Here is a 23,232-nt window from a genome sequence, read left to right on the forward strand (position 1 = left end):
CAAATGTCGGCGTGATGGTAGTATATCTGGCCAGCTATTCTGTGTGTGGGAAGGGAAAGGGGAGGAAAGACCGTGCATAGAGGACGAGAGAAATGAAGATGGCGGAGAAATGAATAAATGTCTATGTACAGAAGATGTCTATACTTATACTGTGCATGTGTTAAAGTTCAGCCGGACGGGCCTCAACTACAATATCGCTGAGAGGCCGCTGCTGCACAGAAATGTCAGCACAGCTTTAAATGCCTTGTGGGAATGCGCGTCTGGCCAAGGCCCCAGCAGTACTTCCTCCGAAACCACACGACATCACAAACGGGCCAATGATCTCGCTAATTGTTCTGGAGGATGCGCGTAGCGTGGACAGTGGCAGAGAACATGCGAAATAGTCTCTGGTACACGGCATATTTCCCAATCGGGGTCACTCGTCACATCGATGAGGTGCTTGTAGCGGCGGCTAAAGACTACGCCAAGCCGTAGTCGGTGAAACAGCGTGGCGTGGTTGAGCTGAATACCAGGAGGCAACCGAAACTTTCAGTCGGGGTCCAGACGGTGTAATCTTCTATGACGATTGTCAGGGTGGGACCAGTGACTCGCCGAGGCGAGGCGGAGAATGGTAGACAGAAGGGCCGCCGTGTTCGTCCTTACGAAGGGCAGACGGCGAGAAAGAGTTATGGTTGGTATCCCATTGAGAATGGCATTGGGTCATTTTTCTCGAAGAAGAGTACCTTCAACTCATTCCCATTGCTCTGCTCGATGCGAATATCGTGAAAATTTGAAAATGCATTCGGAAGGAATATTCCGGTGGGGGATAAGCAGTAATTCCGCTGGGTTGTTCAGAAGCCATGGGTTCTTACCGGACTCAATGTTTTGTTTGAGTGTTAGACGCACCAAGTATTTCTGAAAAGCCGTGTGAGGAAAAAAAAATTGCGTCCACTTTCCGATTTCCTAGAAGACCACACTGGCATCCTGGTATCCTCGTTTTATCGGCGAGGCGGTGTTCTCTAAGAAGAACGTTTACCCCTTAAGTGGGCACAACAATTTCAGCCTTCTCGTGCAGGAAATCTTTTTTTGCCTGCCACGAAGAAGCCACAGCATAACACGGCAGTTACGCACGTATGCTGGCCAGGCTAACGAGTTTTTGCTGAACGAAACTGACGGCAGCGCAGTTCGGTACTGTTTGCGAGCCTGTCACGACAGCAGCAACAATAAGTACCGCCCATTCGGCCAGCTGAACGGTTGCAGCCAGTTCAGGTTCTTAGCATTCCCCTTCAACAAGTCCGCAGAGCTTTCACGGTCTCTTCCCAATGTCTACATATCGCTACAAATAAATGCTAATTGCCACAGGCCACCTAACTATACTCCGTTTCATACATCAAGTGCAACGCTGTCAAAGCTAGCGCTCTTGTTTGCGCTGCGTGCTTGCGCGACCAAAAGGAGTGGGTTGCTTGCGGTGAGCCAGAAACAATAAATGCTTCGCCGGCAACCTTAAAGCATAAATATTTATCATCAGCTTCACAAAAAACACCCGTATTGCCGGTCAAACGATCGAAATATGCGAGTTTGTATTTTATGTTTGTTGCTTTCGTATCAGGTTTTCGCTCTCCGCGCAACCTTGAACGCCGTTTTTTGTTTACTCTTTGAGGCAGCGTTGAAAAAATGGCGTCCAGCTCCCGGGCTTCGGCCACGTCTTCTGTACGCATTTTTTCGAGGGTTTGCACATCAAGGTTGTCAAAGAACGCCAAGCAAGTAATTGCAAATGTGTACGCCCGTACCAGGATGCGTTTCACGGCGAAATGTGTGCAGGAAGTACTGAGTGTTGTGAGCGAGGACACTGGAGTATCTCCCCGTACCGTGGCGAAATTGAAGGCGGAGTGTGTGCGCGAGAATTTGGTGTCTCCAAAGAGAAGACCTCGCGACGCTACGATATCAAGCACGCGAACCGTCAAGCATGACAGCTTCACAGTCCATGCTATCCGTCTGAAAGTGCAGAGCATGTACGCAAAGAGGGAGATCCCGACACTGGGCAGTGTGCGAACGGCTGTCAACGAAGACGACGACTTGCCGAACTTCACGAAAACCACCTTGTGGATGTTAATGAAGGACATGAGCTTCACCTATGATCAGAGAATATGGAATCTTGGCATCATTGTTTGGCACCGCATGGCTGCGGGCGATCAAGGAATTCCGAAGACAGCGCAGGGAGGAATCGTTGATTAACTTCCCAGGAATGTGTGACCTGTCAGTGGCGGCTTTGTTCACGAGGGTCAACTGGCAGAGCTGGAGCGTGGGCACCTTTCTATCCAGCCTGCTCGGGCTGCTTCATGCTGAGCCGATTCCCCGAGAAGGCTTTGTTACCGCGACAAAGGAAACTGTGTTTCCTCGTTGTGTGGTTTTGTTTGTGGGGTTTAACGTCACCAAGTGATCCGTGCTATGACCCATGCTACATTGCAGTGCTGTCCTGTTCGGTCGTGAAGTGTATACAGTCGGAACAGTCATATAACTTCTGCAAAAACTGCGTGGAAGAAAGAAACGACAGGAAGAAGTCGGAACCCACCAGGAAATCGACCAGAGGTGCTCTCCTATAAATAAAGTTTGAGTTTGTTTTTTAAACCGCGAAAGTCAACCTCCTCGCAATATTTGTGTACGACACACAATCCGTATGCATTTATGTATGGCAACAAATTCCAACTCATGAGCTAGTACTGTTTTTTGTCACAGCATTAACCTATACCACAGACATTTCCTTAACACAGAAAAAAGGCCATATCAAGGTTCGGTATGTAAAAACAACTGACCTATCTATGATTCTCTTGCGAATAAGAGCCTATCTTAAAGAGCTCCATTTTCAATCACAAAAGAAAATATAATTCTTGCTCCCGGGGTGAAACATTTAAAATATGTATTATGCGTTTCTGTGCCATAAATCAGTATTCTAAGGTACAGAAATCTGCTTTCTGGCCTTTCCCATGAATAACAAATGGTACGTTATTCGCACCAAGTGCCTCAGGCTACTCCACAGTGCAGTGCCAAAGTCGGTTCCAAGCTGTTTCGGTAAAAACTGAACCCGTTGCTCTGCTTGCGGCCTAGTATAATCAGTAACATGCTGAGTGTTTTAAGACAGGCCCAGAAAGAAGTGGATCATCAGGGCAACGGCAAAAACGAAAGTTGAAAGTGAGCACCTGTTGGTAATTCACCCTGGTTGGAACAGCTGTGCTAACTAATCAATGAATTAACGTGTTTTTCTTACACAAAGTTCTCGATAGAATCAACGAGGTAAACTGACGATCCGGCAGAATCGCGACAAAATCGCCACTGTTGGTCAAAGATCGGTGCGAGCTTGTTTCGGCCCGCACAAATGAGCACGGTATGCATCCAATGAACCCATACGTGCAGTTCATTTCCGCGTGTGCGCATTAAGCTACTAGGAACGAAATAAGATTTAGAATTGAACTCGCAGAAGATGTGATAAAAAATAAAAAGAAACGTCGGAACGCGGTGTCGAACCGATGCACTTAAAAATTCAGCGTCTTTTCTCCAGAGCGACGCGTTAGACCACACGGCTACAAAACGGCGCGGAGCGATACACCTTCTTTCTTTGCGGACTACTTGCGTAGCTTTCACAGCGTTGCACTTGATGTATGAAACGGAGTATAGGAACACCGAAATAAAGGAACTTCCCCGAGCTACGGCCCTCGACTTTGCCTATTTTTTCCTGACAGAGATTCTGCTTCTCCTTAGTGAACCCCAAGTCATGATTACCGGCCCTGGAACTTCCGTCAATGTGCGACTGCTGCAAGAAGTACAGATTTTGAGCTGCACGTCGCAAAGAAAGGCAAGCGCGTACCACCCTAAGACATGCGGGTTTATAGAACGCCTGAACAGAGAAACCCCTGACAGTCTTCGTTACGCCGATGTGGAACACAAGACGTGAGATGTGCTCTTTCCTCCCATCACGCTTGCCTATAATACAACCCAACATGAGGCGATTCAAATGGCGCCATTCACGCTACTCGTAGAAAATCTTCTACAATGCTTAACAGCATGCTTCTGCCCGACTATAACGACGAACAAAACAGACCGGTTGACGAGTTTTTACTGCTCGGCTGAAGCGCGCTCAGTGGCATCCCACCGATGGCAACAGCACCAAAGCTGTGACGCCACCCAATACAGTCTCTTGAACCGACACGCCACCTCTGCCCCTGGTGGTCAGTCCTCGATATTGACGCTAGGCAAACGCCGCGGACATACTTATGCGTGGTCCCTTTAAAGCGTACGTGGCATACCGACTGCTTGGCGATCTCACGTATTAAGTGCAACAACGAGTCCTAGCACAGTGTGACGTTCTCGAGCTCGCCTTGAAGTTGCGCACGGCGTCCGAGTGAAGGAATACTTCTCGCTTTGATCGCCCCTCGAAACCATCGCGCCCTTTTTGCGTCCTCCCCCGAAAAGGCACCCAGTTTATGATTTTTCGACAGGGTGCAATGTCCAGTGGACAAGTGCAACTTTTCCAGCCCACACATCCGCTAAGACTATGACGACACCGCCATGGAGACACGGCTGATATTACCTGTGTGGGTACGTTACATGTGATGTGGTACAGTAGATCACGACACAGAAGGCGTGTTCTGGCCAGTGGCTCGCGTGCTTGGTTCTTCACCAAATATTCCGGCAGCGGTCGCTGCTCGCGCTGTTTGACCTCCCTGGTCAGGTACATCGCCTAGTAAGTACAGCTCCCTTCGTGCGTGCACGCATATTGGGTCCCTGTTTGGCAATGCCCTACTACATGCCTGACTTTTCCTAAGAGGGGGAGGGGGGGCAGGTTGCTCAAGATGGCGCTGTTCTTGATACAAACGTAAATTATTAGACCTAGACGTGCTTGCGGGGTGGCGGGTGGAATGATGTGGCCTGGAAATTGAACTTTATTGTCATTAGAGTTCCTGAAGGTATTTTGTCTCCTCAGTTGTGGATCCCTGTTTTTTTTCTGAAAAAACTAAAGGCCCCACTCCTCAAATATAATTCACTATAGCGGTGGCCTATTGGAGGCTACCCTGAAGAAAAGCCCACTCCAAATTGCGATGCCACCTGCGTATGAGCCATGTTATGTATTAGGAACCTCAATGAGCCGTCTCCGAACATTGATTAGTGCTAAGTTTATAAGACTGGCCTATGTTGCCCCCCCCCCCTGTCTCCCATGTGTACAAAGTCTGTGGAGAGGTTTTCATCTAGGACAGCAGTCCGGCGATTCGGGAGAAAACTCCAAAGTAGCCAATATTTTTTTCCCGCATCTCGTTTCGGCCAGGCGCTGTAGGACCGCAGCGTATGACCATTTGAGATACAGGGCGAGGATAACTCTTGTGAATTGGCCTTCGTCCTAATTCCTGTGCAAGGCTGGAATTAGGACACAGTTGTGAAGCTAATTCATCATTCCTTATGTTCCTAGGTGACAGCGGAGTCAGATGTTTGGTATTTGGCCTGGGTGTTCAAGAGATGGTGGAGTCTCACGAGACTGATACGTTCTAGGATTTCACCAACACACGAAGTGAGAGATAGTCTAAATTTCGTGATGTAGTGAGATTTGTCCGGTTAGCGTAATAACCCTACTACGGCTATCTTCCATTCCACAGGGAGTTGGCCTGAGCGCCGGTGGGAGTTTGGTAAGTGAGGATTCGCACAGCCAGTTCGTGTGTTTGTTAGTTATTTGTTGTTCCCTTAGTGAGCGCGCTCGCTTGGTTTTGGCGGTGGCTTTTCGAACGACCAGCCAGCTACGGACTGACGTGGTGGCTAAAGTGTCAGAAAAAGCTTTCACCAGCGTATGAGTACTCCCATTAGCGCACCGGGCTTTCCTAGCTAGTTGTAACTTAATAGAACACGAATTGCCAACTTTGCTTTGTTCCTTCACCTGATTAAGCATACCAGTTTTTCGAGTGAACTACGTTCAGCCACCTTGAAGACACGAGTGCAACCGAGCACCATCTGCGGGTCATTCGTGCTTTCTGACGAACCAGTTGCAAGTGAGTGCCAAAGCGGAAGCGTTTCAGTTCAGAGAAAAGTTTAGCTCCCGGCGAAGCGCAGGACACTGTTATATCCCTCATGATGTGTAACCTTTCCATGGTTCTACAGTCCGCTGCGCATACATAGGCATGGGCAGAGAAAGCTAATTGTTTAATATGCGTAGATGATATCTGCATGTGACTCACCGGTTACCGAGCAAGGCCATTGGCGTTGATAGCTCAACGTACTGTTACATCTGTGCAATCATACATATGTTGCAACAAGACTTACCTGTACACCTGAACCATATCTTTCGTCAGTGCGACTGAGTCCTTCGTCGTCCTACTTTGTGGGCGACAGCGAAAGTCCCCAAGTCCCCACTTTTGACAAAGATCGACACAGTTTGTTGGCGTTGCTGTCGACCACAGCCTGCACCGGCGAAAGGCTGTGAACCACATTGCACCACGTCTGTGTTTAGGACGAGAGTTGCTCGTGCCTAGAATTACTGATTCTGCAGAGAATTGCCGATGGTACTGGGGAAATCTCCTCAAATCTGTAATCAGGCTTCACAAGACCTTAATATTTAACAGCAGCAGGCTTTATCAGCGGGCTCTTATACCGTCTTCAAAAAGTTTGTACCCATTGCACAGCACAGAGCTGTGACTGTTCTTTGGGGTTCCTCGAGTTGGTTGAACACCACGTGAGTTCGTTAGTGGCAGTATTGTTGGTAGCGTAACGTAAGCCATAGCAAGAGCGCTGGGTACGCACACAGCTAGAGCATGCAGCAGTTATCGGGCGCGTGTCGCAGCTCCAGCCAGAGTGTTCTTCTTTGTTTTGTTTTTGTTATGTTCGTTGTCATAATGGCATAGCGAGGCAAATATTTTGATCTTTTGGGGGCTTTTCTTTTACTCTACTTTTATCTGACGCGGTCTCTGCCGCAGGTGGTCTTTGTCTATGCCACAGATCTTTTATTAGTATGAAATGACAGAACACGACAATAGTAGTTTCTTTGCCGAGAAACACCACAGAAATCGGGGATCACCAAATCCACCCAAACCACAGGTTACTAACCAAAGAAGGCCACCCATTACGAAGCCGCTTTGAGGATGAGGAGGAGGATAAACATCTTTATTGTGCAATAAATTTGTGTGACGTCTTCAGGAGGTGGAGTCCTTAGTCCAGGACCCTATTTGCTTTGCCAGCCGCTACAGCCCCCTCCACCAGTCGAAGCTGGTCAGACAGGCATGAGCTGGACAGGGCGCGCCTCCAGAGCTCGGGAGAGTTGTACGGATTCGGTTTGGGGAGAGGGTGGGAGGGGCATCCACTAACCATGTGGAAAAGAGTACAGTCTGCTCCGCAGAAGGGGCACCTAGGGGACGTAATGTGTTCGGAGTAGTGGCAGACTCTTTTTGGGTGGGGAAAGGTGCCTGCTCTATAGATAGGTGTCGGTGGGGTGGGGGAAGGGTGCGTCGGGCCAGGCGTAGACGTTTGGTCATTTCTCTGTATGCCAGAAGGGGAGTAAATCTCTCCAAGGCGGCGTCTTCACTCCTCGTGCGGCGTGTCATTTCTCGCGCAAGGCCGTGGGCCGTCTCGTTCCCTCTCACTCCCAGATGGGCTGGAGTCCATACAATCTGGATCTGTCGCTGCGGGGGGTGGCGTAGTAGTATTGCGCGGGCCGCAGCGTGCACCGTTCCGGCCTGGAAGTGCCGGCAGGCCTGTTGGCTGTCCGTCACTACAGTAGTAGCGTTGGTTGAGGAGATGGCAAGCGCGATTGACGCCTGTTCAGCTTCAGCTGGTGAGCGTATTTTTATAGAGGCAGTGATAGTCGTTCCTCCTTGGGCGGGGCTTACTGCCAGGGCGAACGCTGGATAGGAGGGGTATGCCGCCGCGTCTGTGAAGACGGCATCAGCATCTTGACTGTACTGCCGTGAGATGGCCTCCGCGTGAGCCTTGCGTCGTCCACTGTGGTGTTCCGGGTGCATGTTACGCGGTAACGGTCGGACTTGAATGCGTTCTTCAATATGTCGGGGTAGGGGCACTGGAAGTGGGCCGTTGTAGCCTGGTGTATTTATTCCTTATTCTGACAGGACATGGCGGCCAGCCTTGGTGAGAGAGAGCCGTTGGTATTGCTGCAGCAGATGTCCTTCAACTAGCTCCGACGACGTATTATGGATGCCGAGTTGAAGGAGGAGCGAGGTGGATGTGTTCGGGGGAAGGTACAGTGCGCGCTTGTATGATCTTCGGATTATTGTATTCACGAATTCTTCTTCGTGCTTGTTGAGCAGAGCATATGGGACTGCGTAGGTGATGCGGGAAATAATGAAGGCCTGCACAAGACGTAGCGCCGCATGCTCCCCAAAGCCACGCCTCTTCGTGATGATCCTGCGCAGCATATGAGACACCTGGTCCGTAGTGTGTTTGAGGCGAGTTACGAGAGTGGAGTTTCGTTTGTCGTGCTGGAAGATCATTCCAAGGATCTTGATTTCCGGTGTGGGGCGAATAGTGTGGCCCTCTAGGTGTATTTCGACCGGTGGGAGTGGGTCCCGTTTGGGTCTCCCTGGTTGGACCACGAGGAGTTCCGACTTTTGCGGGGCGCAAGAGAGTCCGCAGTATTTGGCGTACTCAGTGACCACATGGGCTGCTTCTTGAAGGCGAGCTTCCATGTCCCCCCATGAGCCTGTGCCTCTCCAGACTGTCACATCGTCGGCATAGATACCATTCTTAATTTTTGGAAGAGCCGCATTGCGTTGTGGCAGTTTGATTAGGGCGATATTAAAGAGCATTGGTGAGAGTACTGCTCCTTGTGGAGTGACTCTGCTCGCCAGGTTGATGGGGTGGGACTTTGCTTCACCGACGTGGATCACTGCTTGCCTGGTTATGAGGAAGTTTCGCACGTATGCATACGTGCATTCCCCGCAATGCATATCTCGCAGGTGGGCCAAAATGACTGAGTGAGACACATTGTCAAATGCCCTCTTGAAGTCCAATGCCAGCATCGCTGTGGGGGAGTGCCGGGTGGCCGGGGTCATGACCTGTTCTTTGATCTGGAGGAGGATGTCCTGGGTGGCGAGGTGAGGTCTGAAGCCAAACATAGAGGCCGGCATGAGATCCCGATCGTCTATGTGACGCTGGAGGCGAGCGAGGAAGATATGCTCCATGAGTTTTCCGACACAGGATGTTAACGAGATAGTTCGGAGGTTGTCAATGGAGGGGGGCTTGTTCGGTTTTGGAATGAGGTGAACGTTGGCGAGCTTCCATTCGGCAGAAATGTTGCCCTCTCGCCACACTCTATGAGGGACACGAGGGAGTCGTCATCGAGGTTGGCTAGTAGCTTGTTGGAAACTCCATCGGGACCCGGTGCAGTGTTTTTCCGTAAGCGAGCCAGTGCCGCTCGTACCTCCGAGATGAGGATGTCTTGGTCCAGTGTGGGGTTTGGCTCGCCATCGTAGTCTATGTGGCGCTGTTGAGGACCAGGTAGGAAGAAGTTTGCCTCAAGGTTCGTCAGAAGTGTGTCTGTTGAGTGCTTGTGCAGGAGGTACCGTAGCTGGTTCAGTGACGTTATCTTCGAGGTAGAGGAGTCCAGGAGGTAGCGAAGAATTGTAGCGAAGAATTTTCCAGGTTTTTGACGTGCTCACATGATTATCCATGGCGTCACAAAGGGAGAGCCAACTCTCACGGCAAAGTTCACGTGCGTAGTTTGCCGCGTTTTCAGTGAGCTGCGCAATGCGCTGGCGAAGTTTTCTATTGTGTCGTTGTTTTTTCCAGCGCTTTTGAAGGCTGCGTCTAGCTTCCCATATGTGTAGAAGGTGTGTGTCCATGCAGGGATTGTCGGTACTTGTATGTAACTTCGTAGTACAAGTGGCCTGGTCCTGAATAAGTTGGGTTATCCACGCGGAATACTGGTCTTCCTCCATCGGATCTGGGATGTCCTCTGTATGCCGTGATGACCTCATTTTCCTAAAACCAACCCAGTCTGTTAAGGAGGCACGTCCCACTGTGCGGACCAGCTCAGGGCCTGAAATGACATTCTCAATAATAGAATGATCACTGCCCAGTGCCTCTTGCTTGTTTCGCCATACGCACGTCACCTGCTTGTTGCTCAGGGAAAGGTCTGGCGTTGTATCATGGCAGGTGCTTGTGCCCGTGCGAGTGGGTATGTTGAGCTCGTTAAGTATCACCCACGCTTTATCGTCTATATACTTGTGAAGGTACTTTCCCCTTGGATTCGCGTAAGCGTAACCCCAAAGCGGGTGCGCCACGTTGAAGTCTCCACTGACGATAAGCTGATGCCTGCCTGCTTTCTTTCTAGCCACTTCTAGCGTGTCATTTAGGGCCTGTGGGGAACGTTTGGGTCTGCAGTATGCGTTGAGATGGAAGATGGGTGAGGAGTTCTTTGAGCCCTTGGCGGGCAGTAGTTCTAGGAGTATGCCTGGGGCTCCTGCGAGGGGTAGGGGGTGCTGTATAGCGGTGACTGACCTGGGTACCAGCGTGTGTAACACTCGAGTGCCATCAGCATTAAAGGTGATATATCCAGGTAACGAAGCGTATGAGTTGGTTTCTTGTAAGGCGGTAACGTGTGGGGGTTTTTCTTGAGTTGTAATGTACTGGATAAGTTCTGCGCGTTTTTCGCGGAACCCGCGGCAGTTCCACTGCCAAACTACTGTTTCGCCGCGGTTCCGTCTATTTTTATTAGGAGGACCCATCTTCTGCCATGGCATCTTTGGGTGGAGGAGGAAGGGAGTTAGTGACGCGAGTGCACTGTCTGGGAGAAGCTTCAATTTTCGCGAGTCGTTCCTCGAAATTGGCATGCATATCTTTGAGGGCTTGCATGGTCTGATTGAGTTGCTCCGTAATCGTTTGTTGCGAGGAGGTCAGCTGCTGCAGGAAAGAACGTATACCCATCACCTCGTCTCGAGTGATAAATGGCGTGGGATTTGCTAGCGTTACCTGGCCCGAACAAAAGCTAGGAGAGGCACTCGGCATGTTTAACATTCCCCCGAATCACTGCACACCGGTACAGTGATTCAAGAACCAAGATCATTGGTTCTTCACCGATACAAGACGAACACGGCGAGAGCTTGCATACTTATATAAATGTCGTGCAGACACGATAGGGGAGAGAGAGAGAGAGAGAGAGAGAACTCTTTAATGTAGGCTGGAGAGGTCAGCTCCGCTAGCGGCAGTGCTTGCTAGCCAGATGGGGGTGATTACAATGCAGAGAAGTGTATGTGATAGATTGAGAAGGCAACAATTAGAAAAGAAAAGTTCAATAAAAAATCGCACGCAATGAAATGCAAGGAAAAAACTCTAAATAAAGTTAAGTAAAAAAATAGAGCTAATGGAGCCCAGGAAGCGACGACGCAAACGTGTACAGATGTAGCCATGCGCACAATAGAAGAGTTACAAAGTTTTGTCTATTCCAGAATCCTGAAAGAAACGCAGAAGACTTTTTGTCCCTAAAGATGAGTCATTGTTGTTGGCCCAGGGTCCAAGAAAGTGACACAACTGAAGGCTTGCTCCACGCCGTACACGAGACAGGCAGCTTGCCGCCGTTACTCGCGCAGCGGCAAATCGCGGGCATATACACAACAAGTGCTCGGTAGTCTCGCGCACAGTGCGCGTGGGGCACAGTGGTGAATCCTCCCACCCTATTTTGAACTTGAAGCTTCGGGTGTAAGCCACGTTGAGATACAAACGATGCAGTACATCTTCAGGCGCTTTGGTTAGGTCGGGTGGAACACGATACGGGGGTTATGTACAGTGGCATTTGCAATACCCAGTTCGGATATTTTGTATGCCGACATAATTAATTCTGTGGCATCTTCTACCGGAAGCAACTGCGTTGACATTGAATCTGATTTTCCGAAGCTGTTATTCTGCAAAGCGAAATACGCAGAAAAATCCAGAAGTTCCAAGTCATATTTCTAGGTGCTGTAATGGGGTATACTTGTGCAACAGCCATCCCAGCGATCGTTACGTCTGCTCAATCGTCTTTTTAGAGTCACTAAATAAGCTCTCAGAGTACAGCCACCGAGTCAGACAAGTGAGCAACGGCGGCCATTTTGATGTTTATTAGTGTTGCCAAATTGCGGCATCTACGGCCTGCCGCTAAATTTGACCCGGTCGTTTGTAAAGGACATTGCCGAAGACGTAGCAAAACAGTATCTTCGGACACACTTCTGCACGTGAAATGCCGGGAAGTGCGGTATCTTGTTCGCTTTCGGAACGACGCCAGTCGTTCCGAAAGTAAAGTCGTTCGGATAGGAGTAAAAAATTTCGATACTCTGAAATCGTATCTAGTGGGCTAGTTAGAGCACTGCACGGGCCTGATTTTAAGGCCCGAGCCCGGCCCGAGCCCGCTTTGTGAAACCGGAGCCCGACCCGGGCCCGTAACACCGAGCCCGGGCCCGGCCTGGGCCCGGGAATTCATAAGTGAGCCTAGCCCGGGCCCGGCCCGGGCCCGTCATCTCAAGCCCAGGCCCGGCCCAGGCCCGTCGTCTCAATCCCAAGCCCGGCCCGGGCCCGTCGTCTCAAGCCCACGCCCAGCCCGGGCACGGTCTTTTTTTTTTTGAGCCTAGGGAGGGCCCGCATGTGTGTGCCCAGGCCTGGTCTTAGACGTTGAAGAAAATTTGTTTATTATATGTGGTCGAGTGTCTTCGTAGTGGGAAATCAGACGGAGCATCTAGTCCGTACAAGCAAGCCCTGAATTGTAACGCAAAAAATAAGGGTTTAAAAGTACACGTAGTTTAGCTCACACCATCTGCAGTTCACGCCACATGGGCGTAATAATAGCTCGTATTCTTACACGAGAGACACCATCACCTTTGATGACCAGACTTTTGGCAACTTCATGTGGTTTTTTCGGTCACAAGTTGGTGTTAATGAAATTTTTTGCTCTCCATTTGAATCCAGGAATATGTGCGTGCATTGAAATATTTTCCCTGGAGTGGTTGTTAAGCGGTGGCGCTTCTCTAGCACGCGAGTTTGATTTCCAGCCACGGTAGCCGCATTTAGATTGGTTCTACATTTAAAATACACGTACATAGACATAGGTGCACAGCTCCAGGGTGGCTTAATTAATTCCTTCCCCGCTAGAGCATTCCTTTGAACCGTATCTTTGATATGTTATACACCAAAATATAAAATCTTGATGCAGTACATGAAATGCATTAAAGTTACAGTATAGTGACTATCAGCCCTAACAAAACACGTTTTTAATACAATGTGTACAACTAACACCAAGAAGCGCGTAAAAGTATACTCAGAATATTCAATTTTATGCTCTTTTCTACACTTCACGTCGGAACTATTAACGGCCGGGCCTAAGAATTCAAGCCCGAGCCCGGCCCGGGCCCGTGGCGTCGAGCCCGAGCCCGGCCCGGGCCCGCGGCACTGAGCCCGAGCCCAGCCCGGGCCCGCGGCACTGAGCCCGGGCCCGGCCCGGGCCCGCCGATAATCGACTTCGGGTGGCCCGGCCCGGCCCGCGGGCCGGGTCGGGCCCGGGCTTTCGGGCCGGCCCGGGCCCGTGCAGTGCTCTAGGGCTAGTCTTATTCATAATAGTTTTACAGTAACATTCCAGTGGCGCCTGCCGCACTCAGGGATAGCGGTCAATGAATCTGCGGCCTACCTTACGCGGGAGTGCTATTTATCTACAGAATGCTGTTCCTTCAGGGTTTTGATTGATTGTAGGGTATAACGCACCGACACTTCACAGGCGATGAGGCGCGCCTTAGTAGAGGGCTCCGGATTAAGTTTGGCCATCTGGGGATCTTTAAAGTGCGCTGAAATCTCGAACATTTTTGCTTTTAGCCTCCATCATAAAAGCGGCCGCCTTGGCCGGGAATCGAACTCGCGTTCTTGTGCTCAGCAGCAGAACGCCATAGCCAGTGAGCGACCACGGTGGCTATTCTTTTAGGGTGATAGAACTTTCGGTATCCTTCATGGTTATCCTTACGACGGGCTGAGCACCTACAAATTTTTTGTACGTTGAGTTGCAGGTAGAAGTAATTAGACCTCGAAGCATGACGTTAGGCCAAACGTCGGGCCCTCAAATGCTTTGTTTCTACACGCGCGTAATACCCGAAGCAGGCTTTCAGTAGTTTGCACTTACATGTGATTTACCTCCGGCTGGGTCTTTTACGAGTAACATAACCTAGTGATAAGTGGTAACCTTTCAAGTTTTTTGAGTTTGACCTAGTGTGCGGTCACTTGGGTGTAGCATTTGCCGACAAGGGTAAGACTGCCGCATTTAACAGCACATACTACTCTGCTACTACTGCTATTAGTACATGTCAACTTATGTAGTTCATTTCAAACGGGACCGCAATCCTACTTCCCGTACGGAAAGAAAACACTTGCTGGAGGCAGGTGCTCCATAAACATCGCAACAATGCTTCAAGAAATAAACGACCTTTCAGTTACACACCAACACAAACGGCAGTGCTGACTGGTTGAACTGCTCGTGTATTAGAAATGAAGATTATCGGAAGTTCATGCTTAATATTGTCGTGCTACCTAGCTGGTTGAAGTGCTCCTAAACGCGATAACATTCATTGTCAGGTCTACGGAAGCCAGAGACGCCGCTGTGGTTATGTTTGTGTGAGGACGGTGTGATGGAAATACATACGCTACCCGGCGAATGGGGACAATGACCCTTTGTCCAGTTAAGTCGAGTTGTTGGCTCCCTACTACACACTAAGCCTGTGGTCAAAAGAGGTCATGCGGGGCAGGGATATTCCGCGGAACGCAAAATGATATGGAAGAGAATGTACAGTTATGGACAAATGAAACACGATCAAGAAAACATAACCCGGAACACAGATAATGCAGTTTCTTTGCATAACAGTCAGACTGACGCGTGGCCTAATTACCATGGCGAGGTTAGGAAACGTAACTTTCTAAATATACTGAGAGCGCGCCATTACTGGACCTCCACGAACAAGAATTTTCGTTGGTACGTTTTTGGTTCATATTTTTGTGTTCGCATTTCACTTGTCCATGCTATTTCACAATAGCAGAGGATTAAAGGGTGATGGAAAGGAATCTGGACTTACGGTCCCTGCTATGGTGGGGTGGGCGGACGCTACAAGAAAAGCCAATGGTATTACTAATGTAATTACGCTGTGAAAAACCTCGCTAGTAAAGCCAACTTGTCGATGCTTAGTGGTTATAACCAATACCAGTTCTTCGTCCCGTTGGCCGGAGCACTGCCTAACGTAGTTGTTCGTGGGTGCTTTCGCAGCTGTTCCCGGTGACAATGTCGATGATGGCGAGCTTCTTGTCGGCCATCACCATCTTGGGCGTACCTTCCGAAATCTTCATCCACGGCTCGCAGTACATGGTCAACTTCGTCGGCCTCATCATCGCCATCTTTCTGGCGACCACTTTATTCCTGCCAGTGTTCTACGAAATCGACATGATCAGTGCCAACCAGGTAAGGTACTACTACAAAAAAGTCAGTGTAAGGAAAGTAGGTGCGAACCAGAAGGCATCAGCAGCCTCGAAAAAAGCCTCTTCACTTAGACGCAAGCAAGCGTTCTAAGAAATGACTGATAAAGGACGCCTTCTTTGAGGATGCATTAGCGGGGCAAGTGACAGAATTCCCAAAAATTCCAGTAGGCGGGAACAAAATATTAGGAGTCATCCAACTCTGTAAAAGTGGGTGACTACCGAAGCTGCATAAAATATACACAATACATATGGTTGGAGAATGTGCAAGTGTTTATGTTTCTTTCAATTTGGTAGTGGTAAGGACGATGGCTTTGCAACCGCTAAATGAAACTTTGGAACACTGGAGCGTTATAATACCGGACAAACATAGGGTTGTCCGTTTCCCTGCAATTGAGATCAATGTAATGACAGAAGTCGGCAATTGCAGAGACATTTAAACTTAAGTGTAAATTACCTATGAAAAGTAATAAAAATCACTGTATCACTCTAATGATGTAGTCATCTTAGCGGCCAATCGTCTAATGACTGCTTTTGGGAGACTTCTCATTAAACAAGAGTAACAGCCATTCTCTGCTGAACATTCGCAATAAACGTTGCGTTGCAGCAAGGCGTTTTTGCACTACAAGCACTGAAATGCACCGAACACTATCCTATGTCCCCGCCTAACTGGGACCACTTTAGTATTTTAGTTAAGTAGCATCAATGAAAGAAGTATTGTCGATGCGTTCGGGGCGTCTGCCGCCCTCAAGCTCAGGTCCCGAGCTCCGTCCACGAGAGAGAGAGAGAGAGAGAGAGAGAGAGAGAGAGAGAGAGAGAGAAACTTTTTTTTCTATTATCACAGTAGTTGGGGTGGCATCCGTCAGCCGCCTCCGTCCAGGCAGCTGCTGGTAGCACTTCGGATGAAGGCCACCAGGTCCCGTTGATCTTGGTGATTGCAGGCGGTAGCCAGCCACTCATTAGTGTGATGTGTTCTGAGTGCTGTGGTGTTAGTGCATTCCCACAATACATGTTCTTGGTTAAGTGGTTAAGTGTGGCGTGTGCAGTGGCTGCACTCATATCCAGAAATCTGGGACAGGAAGCTTCAAGTTCAGCTGGTTGGCACCACGTACCTCCACCTTCAAGCTTTCAAACTTCCCGCGGTGACGTATTTGGTGATGCGGGAATGAAAATTATAAGAAATAGTATTCACGTTTCCAGTAGCGGGCTTTATCGCCGATCGCCTTTCCGTGTGTGCTCCTTTACCTACACCTCCCCTGAGTCACACCGACATGCCAGCACTGCTAGTGCTTTTGATAGCGACCGAAGCGACGTCTCAGTCAGGAGTGAAGTTGCTTTTCGCACCGTCGGACGCCGTTTGCTGAGCTCTGCGGAAAATAAAAGTGACGGTAAAAAAGGAAGAGGGAGAGGAGGAGGAGCGTTATCCTTTTTATTTTTTTCTCTGGGGGCTAGGATAGCTGGAATTGCCCGTCTTGCTCATGTGAACGGCCAGCGTGGGTCTCGGCGCAATAGGATTTCTATTAAGAGAATTAGGTACCGACGGCCGACGCAATTTCATCGCCGGCCCGTTCAGATATCGAACTCGTGTTTGCGGATATCGATCGGCAACCTACAGAATGTCTTAAAACTGTTTTACAGTGTTTTCCCCTAACCACCAATATGAGGGTTTGGGGTAGATTACGTGTTTTCACGGATTACTCAATATGTGTTCATCCAGTTGATATGCCCAATTGGCTTTTGATTACAAAGCACTAATTGATGATTTTGTTTTAATAAACCCGCAAACGAGCGAGAGGGATCTCGGAAGTTACACTCCTAAGAAAGTGAACACGGGTAGGATGAGATATCGTTGCCCAGCCCAAAAGTGCTGGACCTACAGTTTTTAAACTTTGTGAGTACATTCCTACTATGGCGCAGGATCTTAATAAAAGTCCATCTTTAATTACACTCCTCACAAAAAAAAGTCCGCGTTCACTTAAAGTGACCCAGAAACACGTTTCAAAGGTGGCAATATAATGCATTCAGCTTGTAGAACGGATTATGGGGAGAATTTGAGCCAAGCTTGAGCCCCAAACGTTCTACATATAATTTGTAAGCAATTTTTAAACATAGCCTTTCTCAGCCGATGAGGCTGACTCCGCAGTCCGCGCTGTCTACGTCATTTGAAAGCCCTTCGCTGTTCATTTTCTAACGACGTCACGCCGCACGCGACGTCACGATGGTCCGTTTCCGGTCTCCATTCGTGTGCGGGCTTTCCTACCGACCGCCGCTTGCCGCCGCGCCGCTCCGATTCAGCAGCGAAGTTCCGAAACGAGAGCTCCGCGCCCGCTGGACAAACATGGATTACCCGTGCTGCGTCGTTGGTTGCAAAGCCAGCGACTGGCGTAATGTGAAAACGAGGCACGCTCTGCCGAAAGATCGTCTGGTTGCCACTCATCGGACTCTCGGAGTCGACGGTGCCAAGATTTTTTAGATGCCACTACATCTCATTCACTCGCCTTGTCCCTCCATACGGCGTTGTCCGTCCACACTCCTCCCCCTACACTATAAAAAAATAATAGTTAGCGGCGCCCGGTTTCAATCCCACGACTCTATGGGCGGAACGCGAGGTTCATGGTGCTCTTCCCACTGCGCCACCAAACCGAGACAGAATCAAATGCTACGAACGCGCCTTATATCCTTGGCTCATTCAAACTACGTCAAGAAGCTACTGATACAACGCATGATGGGGCAATGACTAACACTTGCAATAAAAGAAAAGAAGCTCCCACTTACAGCAACAATGATGGAGTAAAGGTCGTTGCGACAGCGAAGCCCCAAGCGTACCACTTAGAGAGATTGACCAAGATTGGCCAATAAAACATAATAACAATCATAAAACATAATAATCATACGCGTTCCCGACACGTTTCACGCGATTTCAGAATCAATCCAACGGAAACACCAAGTGAACCCCACGATGCGTCGCATCTACACAGGGTTCCCCTCGCGGGGAGGTGGGCGCAATTTTTTCGTGCTTGTGGCAGGCACTTCTATCTTTTAGAATGTCTGCGATATAATGGCCTACTAAAGGTTATAATCGCTTGACCGCGAGGCTGCTGCGATAGTTCGGACACTTAAATCAATTCGGTAAACGCATTTCTCGCAAAGTTATACGCGCATTTGCAACGTAAACAAACCGTCCTCGTCGCCAGCCTAACCGGCAAAGCCGGCGGAGCAAAAGTCGAAAAAAAAGTAATCAATGTACTCGGTAGGTACCAATATATAGTTGAAAAAGGTTCCAAGACCCTTCCGCCGCCCCCGACAGTAAGTTAGAAAGGAAAAAAAACCTCAACTATCCAAATCGTAGCGTCCGCACCATTCGGCCAAAAACCGGCTACGAGTTGGGCACGACCAAGGGTGGGGTAGGCGGGCAGACGAAAAGTTGAATAACTCGGCAACCCTAGGGCCTAAAGAAAACTATAACCACTCGTTGCGGCCGGCAGAGCAAGGACTGCCGTTCTTTAAGGTTCGGATCCATAGTGCCTGAGATAAGCAGGATCAACGCACAGGCGGCATTGGCAGGATTCACAGACTGGAAGTCGAGCGTCCTGACGTCACATGACTATTTACCATGGGGCTCTTCGATTTACCGTCTCGGACTCACAGCGGACTCCCCGAGAAGCAATCCGGCATTCGTTTTTAGATGCAGCGCATCTGATTCACTCGCCTTGTCCCTCCGGCGTCGTCGTCGTTGTCGGCGTTGTCCGCCCCTCCCCCATTCTCCTCGCCGCGCCAGCTGCGGTCTCCGCCGCTCACCCCCTCTCCTTTCCGATAGCGAACACTCTCTCGCGAGGGGCATTGGATTGGATTGGATTCGATTCGATTGGCTTGGCTTGGCTTGGATTGGATTGGATTTGGATTGGATTGGATTAAAGCGGATTGTGTTGGATTGTGTTGCGTCACAGCCGCGGCAGACGCGCTGGGGCCGGCGCATGTGCAGTACTCTCTCTTCCGCGGTCTCCTCTCCTTCGGGCGCGCTGCGCATATAACCGGTGTGCCGTTCTCCGGCGAAGCAACACCCACGCTTGGCTCAAACACCTAGAGTCCACGCCGCTTTACAAGTACGCCAACGTCGTCATCGACTGGGACCGGCTTACGCAGTCCCCTCAACGTTATGCGCGCTATAAAACGCGGTGCCTGCGCCGCTCCGCTCCATCGTTCCAGCGCCGTTCCTCCGCTGTCCAACGCTGCAACGTGGACCCCCTATGCGTCGCATCTACACAGGGGTTCCCGCGAGGGGAGGTGGGAGTTTTTTCATATGTATTCCTATGGCATGGAGTATCTTCGGACTACCTGCGGACTATCCTGGGTGAGTCCGAGACGGTAAATCAAAGAGTCCCAGTGTTTCCAGCTCTTTCGAAAGAATCAAAGACGGAGAAGGAAACGATCGGCGGAGGAGGAGGGGAACTTTTATCGCTCGTGACATACGTTATACCAAACGTAGGGCAATAATTACAACGGCAACGCGTTACGTAATACCGACCGTAGGGCAATAATTACAACGACAATGTTTCTACATTGATTCCTTCACAGGGCTTTTGTAATTTCCTAGAAAAGTGTTTCTCGGTCCTTTTAAGTCTGCTTGCGTGCTTTGTAGAGAGAGAGAGAGAGAGAGAACAACTTTATTGAATGGCCTGCAGTCGGTTAAGATGTCTCCCCACTGGGAAGACGGGTCTTCACCGCAACGCAGCCATGACGTTATCTCGGGCGTACTGCTCCTCGAGGCCTTGCTCACTCGCTACTCCTTCGGGTCAAGAGGGCCGCCGCCCCCTTCCTGGGGGTGCTTCCCCCCTCCCCCTCAGTTTTGCTCGGTGGCTGCCTTTCCAGAGCTGCCGAGACCTGCTGCATGGCCTGGAGCTGGGCTTCTCGATCGTAGGTCTTCAGCGCCGCCTCAGTTTGCGGCGGAAACGTCGTCACCTTGCTTGCCTGTCTTGGGTTAACTCTGCAGTCCCACAGGATGTGAGCCGCGGTGGCTCTCTCCTTCGCACACAGTTTTCACACATCACTTTCATAAACACTGGGGCACACGTACCTAGCTAACACGGGGGTAAGTAAGGACCCCGTGGAGAGCTGTCTACTTATCAAAAACTTCGTCTTTTGGCGCGAATAACTACAACAAACAACTGCGACACTTCCAGCACCACCTTCCGCAGAATCGTAGCTGTCCGTGGCTGGTGTGCACATTCTTTACTCACGCGTCACGCGAGTTGTCGTCAGCGAGCACGTACTAGTGTTTCACGCCTTGCAACGTCTTGGAGGAAGGCAAGTAACGTGCACGCATTTCCAAGGTACGAGCCACGCCAGATTGGACCGAATATTTATTTATTTATTTATTTATTAGAGTACCCTCAGGGCCTTTACGGCGTTACAGAGGGGGTGGGTACAGTGCATGAAAACAGGTAACAGTGTAGAAGTACAGGCAGTATGTGAACACAAGCATATTTCCGGGAACCAGGTTACTGCATTACATGTACAGAAAGTGCCTTCTTGAATGATGCCGGATCTTCAATGGACACAATGTGGTGGGGAAGGTGGTTCCATTCCTCAGACGTTTTGGGGAGAAATGAATCGGAGAATGCGTTGGTGCGGCAAGATGGAACGGCAACCTTGAACGGATGGTCGATGCGGGATGATATGTACGTGGGCCGTGAGAAAAAGCCGTGAGAAAAATATACGTCCCATTTGGTCTTATTGACAAATGTGAGGACTATATTGTAAAGCCTGTATCCTTTCCCGACCACTGCCTCGTAGTGTGCACACTAGGGTATAAAAAGCAAAAGAACTCCTTCAATTGGGATTTGTGGAAAATAAATAGCGAACTGCTTCATGATGAGGACTTTATAAAATCTGTGAACAAAAGGATCCGAGAAATAGAACCGCAGCGAAATTGCATAGGCGAGCAATGGGAGATATGTAAGCAAAGCATAAAGCCAAAGGCTATTGAAAGGTCTAGTTGTATTAGATATGAGCAAAAGCTTCAAGAAAATACGCTGCGATCAAACTTGGAAAGGCTTATTGGTGAAGAGTGCAAAGCGCCAGGTCTGTTTAAAGATGACATCCAAAAAATGAAGCAAAAACTAGAGGCGCTGTTGCAGACCGCTACCGCGGTGCACTTGTGCGCGCAAGAGCGGATCAGTTAGCCGCAGGCGAAACGTCCACCAAGCGGGCGCTTTGCTTAGAAAAGGCGCATGCTCGACGTAACCTGATAAGCGAGATAGATTGGGAAGGCCGAGTAGTGACACAGAAAGAGGACATCGAGCATGCGTTTTTTGAATTCTAGCAACAACTGTTTGCTCGCCGAAAGGTTGATTCAGAGGGTTTTAAAAAAGAATTTGTTAGTGCATTACCCAAACTGGATGATGAAACTAAATAGAGATTAGAACAGGAAATAACCGCTGAAGTAAAAAAAGCAATTCAGAACTTGAACGCGGGCAAGTCCCCTGGCCCATATGGGTCAAGCGCGGCCCTTCTATAAAGCATTTGTAGGCGTGTTAGCGCCTCTGTTAGCCGCACTGTTCAACGAGGCCTTCAAACTAAAGTCTTTACCACCGTCTTTCAGCGAGGCCCACACGATAATGATACCGAAAACCGACAACGCAGAAAAACTCAAGCAAGTTACGTCATACCACCCCATTTCCTTGACGAATGTAGACTATAAAATTTTCATGAAAGTGCTTGCCCAGAGAAAACGAACAGTAATTCAGCAACTAATCGGATGTCCCCACACATGTGGTATCAAGGGCCGTACAATATTTACTAATATACATAAAGCTAGGTGCTAGGTGTTGCGACGCGACACGTGACGGGGTCGCAGTTCTTCAACTCGACCTCGAGAAACCGTTCGATTGTGTGCACGCACACGAGATTTTATTTTTTATTTTGGAGTATGTAATGTAGGTTCAGTTATAACCGAGGGTGTAGTTCTGGCGTACAGGAGGTGCTCCACTAGGTTAATAGTTAATAAACGTCTGGGGGCCCCCATGTGCGCCAGGGCTGCCCTCAAACCCCCCTCCGCGCCGCCCCCCCCCCCCCACACACACACCACACACCTTTTTTGTCTTTACATCGAGACGTCGTGTTTGAAAATAATGGGAAACGAGCGAATCCGCGGTTTTAAGCTGCGCCAGTCTGAAGTCAAATTGTTAGCCTACGCCGACAACATCGCACTACAGTCGAACACGGATATATCGAACTCCAAAGGGATGGCGAAATAGTTCGATATATGAAAAATTCGATATAAAAATATGGTCTCTGAGACCTCACCTGTGGCGGATGACCACTTACCGATCGGCGCATTCAAGAATGACAACTAATTCCGCACTAACGACGCAACAGGATGCTTTATTTGCGTGAAAAGAAATCGCTGATCTTGGCCTGCTTCTTCGTCCTGTACATGGAATTAAAGACGCTGGTCTCGATACTCTCGAGGCTATCCAGGTGTGACAGCCCAGTTCCTCCCATGTCGCCGCAACTACGTAAAATCAAGCTGAACGCAGCCGCCAGTTCACCGGTGGAGTACGATCGTGTAGCCGCATCCTCGTCCGGACGATCATCGCCACTCGAGCTATCAGCCTGGGTTCCTGCAACCGCAACTACGATATCCTCGTCACCGACGCTCGCAACAGCCAAAACATTGCTGTCAGCGTTCACGAAGTCGCCGGCAGGCAGTGCGATTGGAACAGCAGCCGGGAAAAGGGACGACAGCTCGCGAAACGTGTCGTCCATGCCCTATTCGTCGTCGTCGCCGTCTTCGCA

General features: G+C 49.7%; 1 protein-coding gene across 1 annotated transcript in view; it reads left to right on the forward strand.

The window, feature by feature from the left end:
• Positions 1–23,232, forward strand: part of LOC144179590 (sodium-coupled monocarboxylate transporter 2-like) — a 203,932-nt gene that overhangs the window by 22,972 nt on the left and 157,728 nt on the right. The window contains exon 2 of the mRNA XM_077708004.1: positions 15,230–15,421. Within this exon, the coding sequence (XP_077564130.1) occupies positions 15,230–15,421 (192 nt within the window). The remainder of the gene's footprint in view (positions 1–15,229; positions 15,422–23,232) is intronic.

The sequence above is a fragment of the Haemaphysalis longicornis genome, unplaced genomic scaffold, assembly GCF_048455015.1.
Source record: "Haemaphysalis longicornis isolate Haplotype H1 unplaced genomic scaffold, Haemaphysalis longicornis Haplotype H1 scaffold_4, whole genome shotgun sequence".
Classification (NCBI taxonomy): domain Eukaryota; kingdom Metazoa; phylum Arthropoda; class Arachnida; order Ixodida; family Ixodidae; genus Haemaphysalis; species Haemaphysalis longicornis.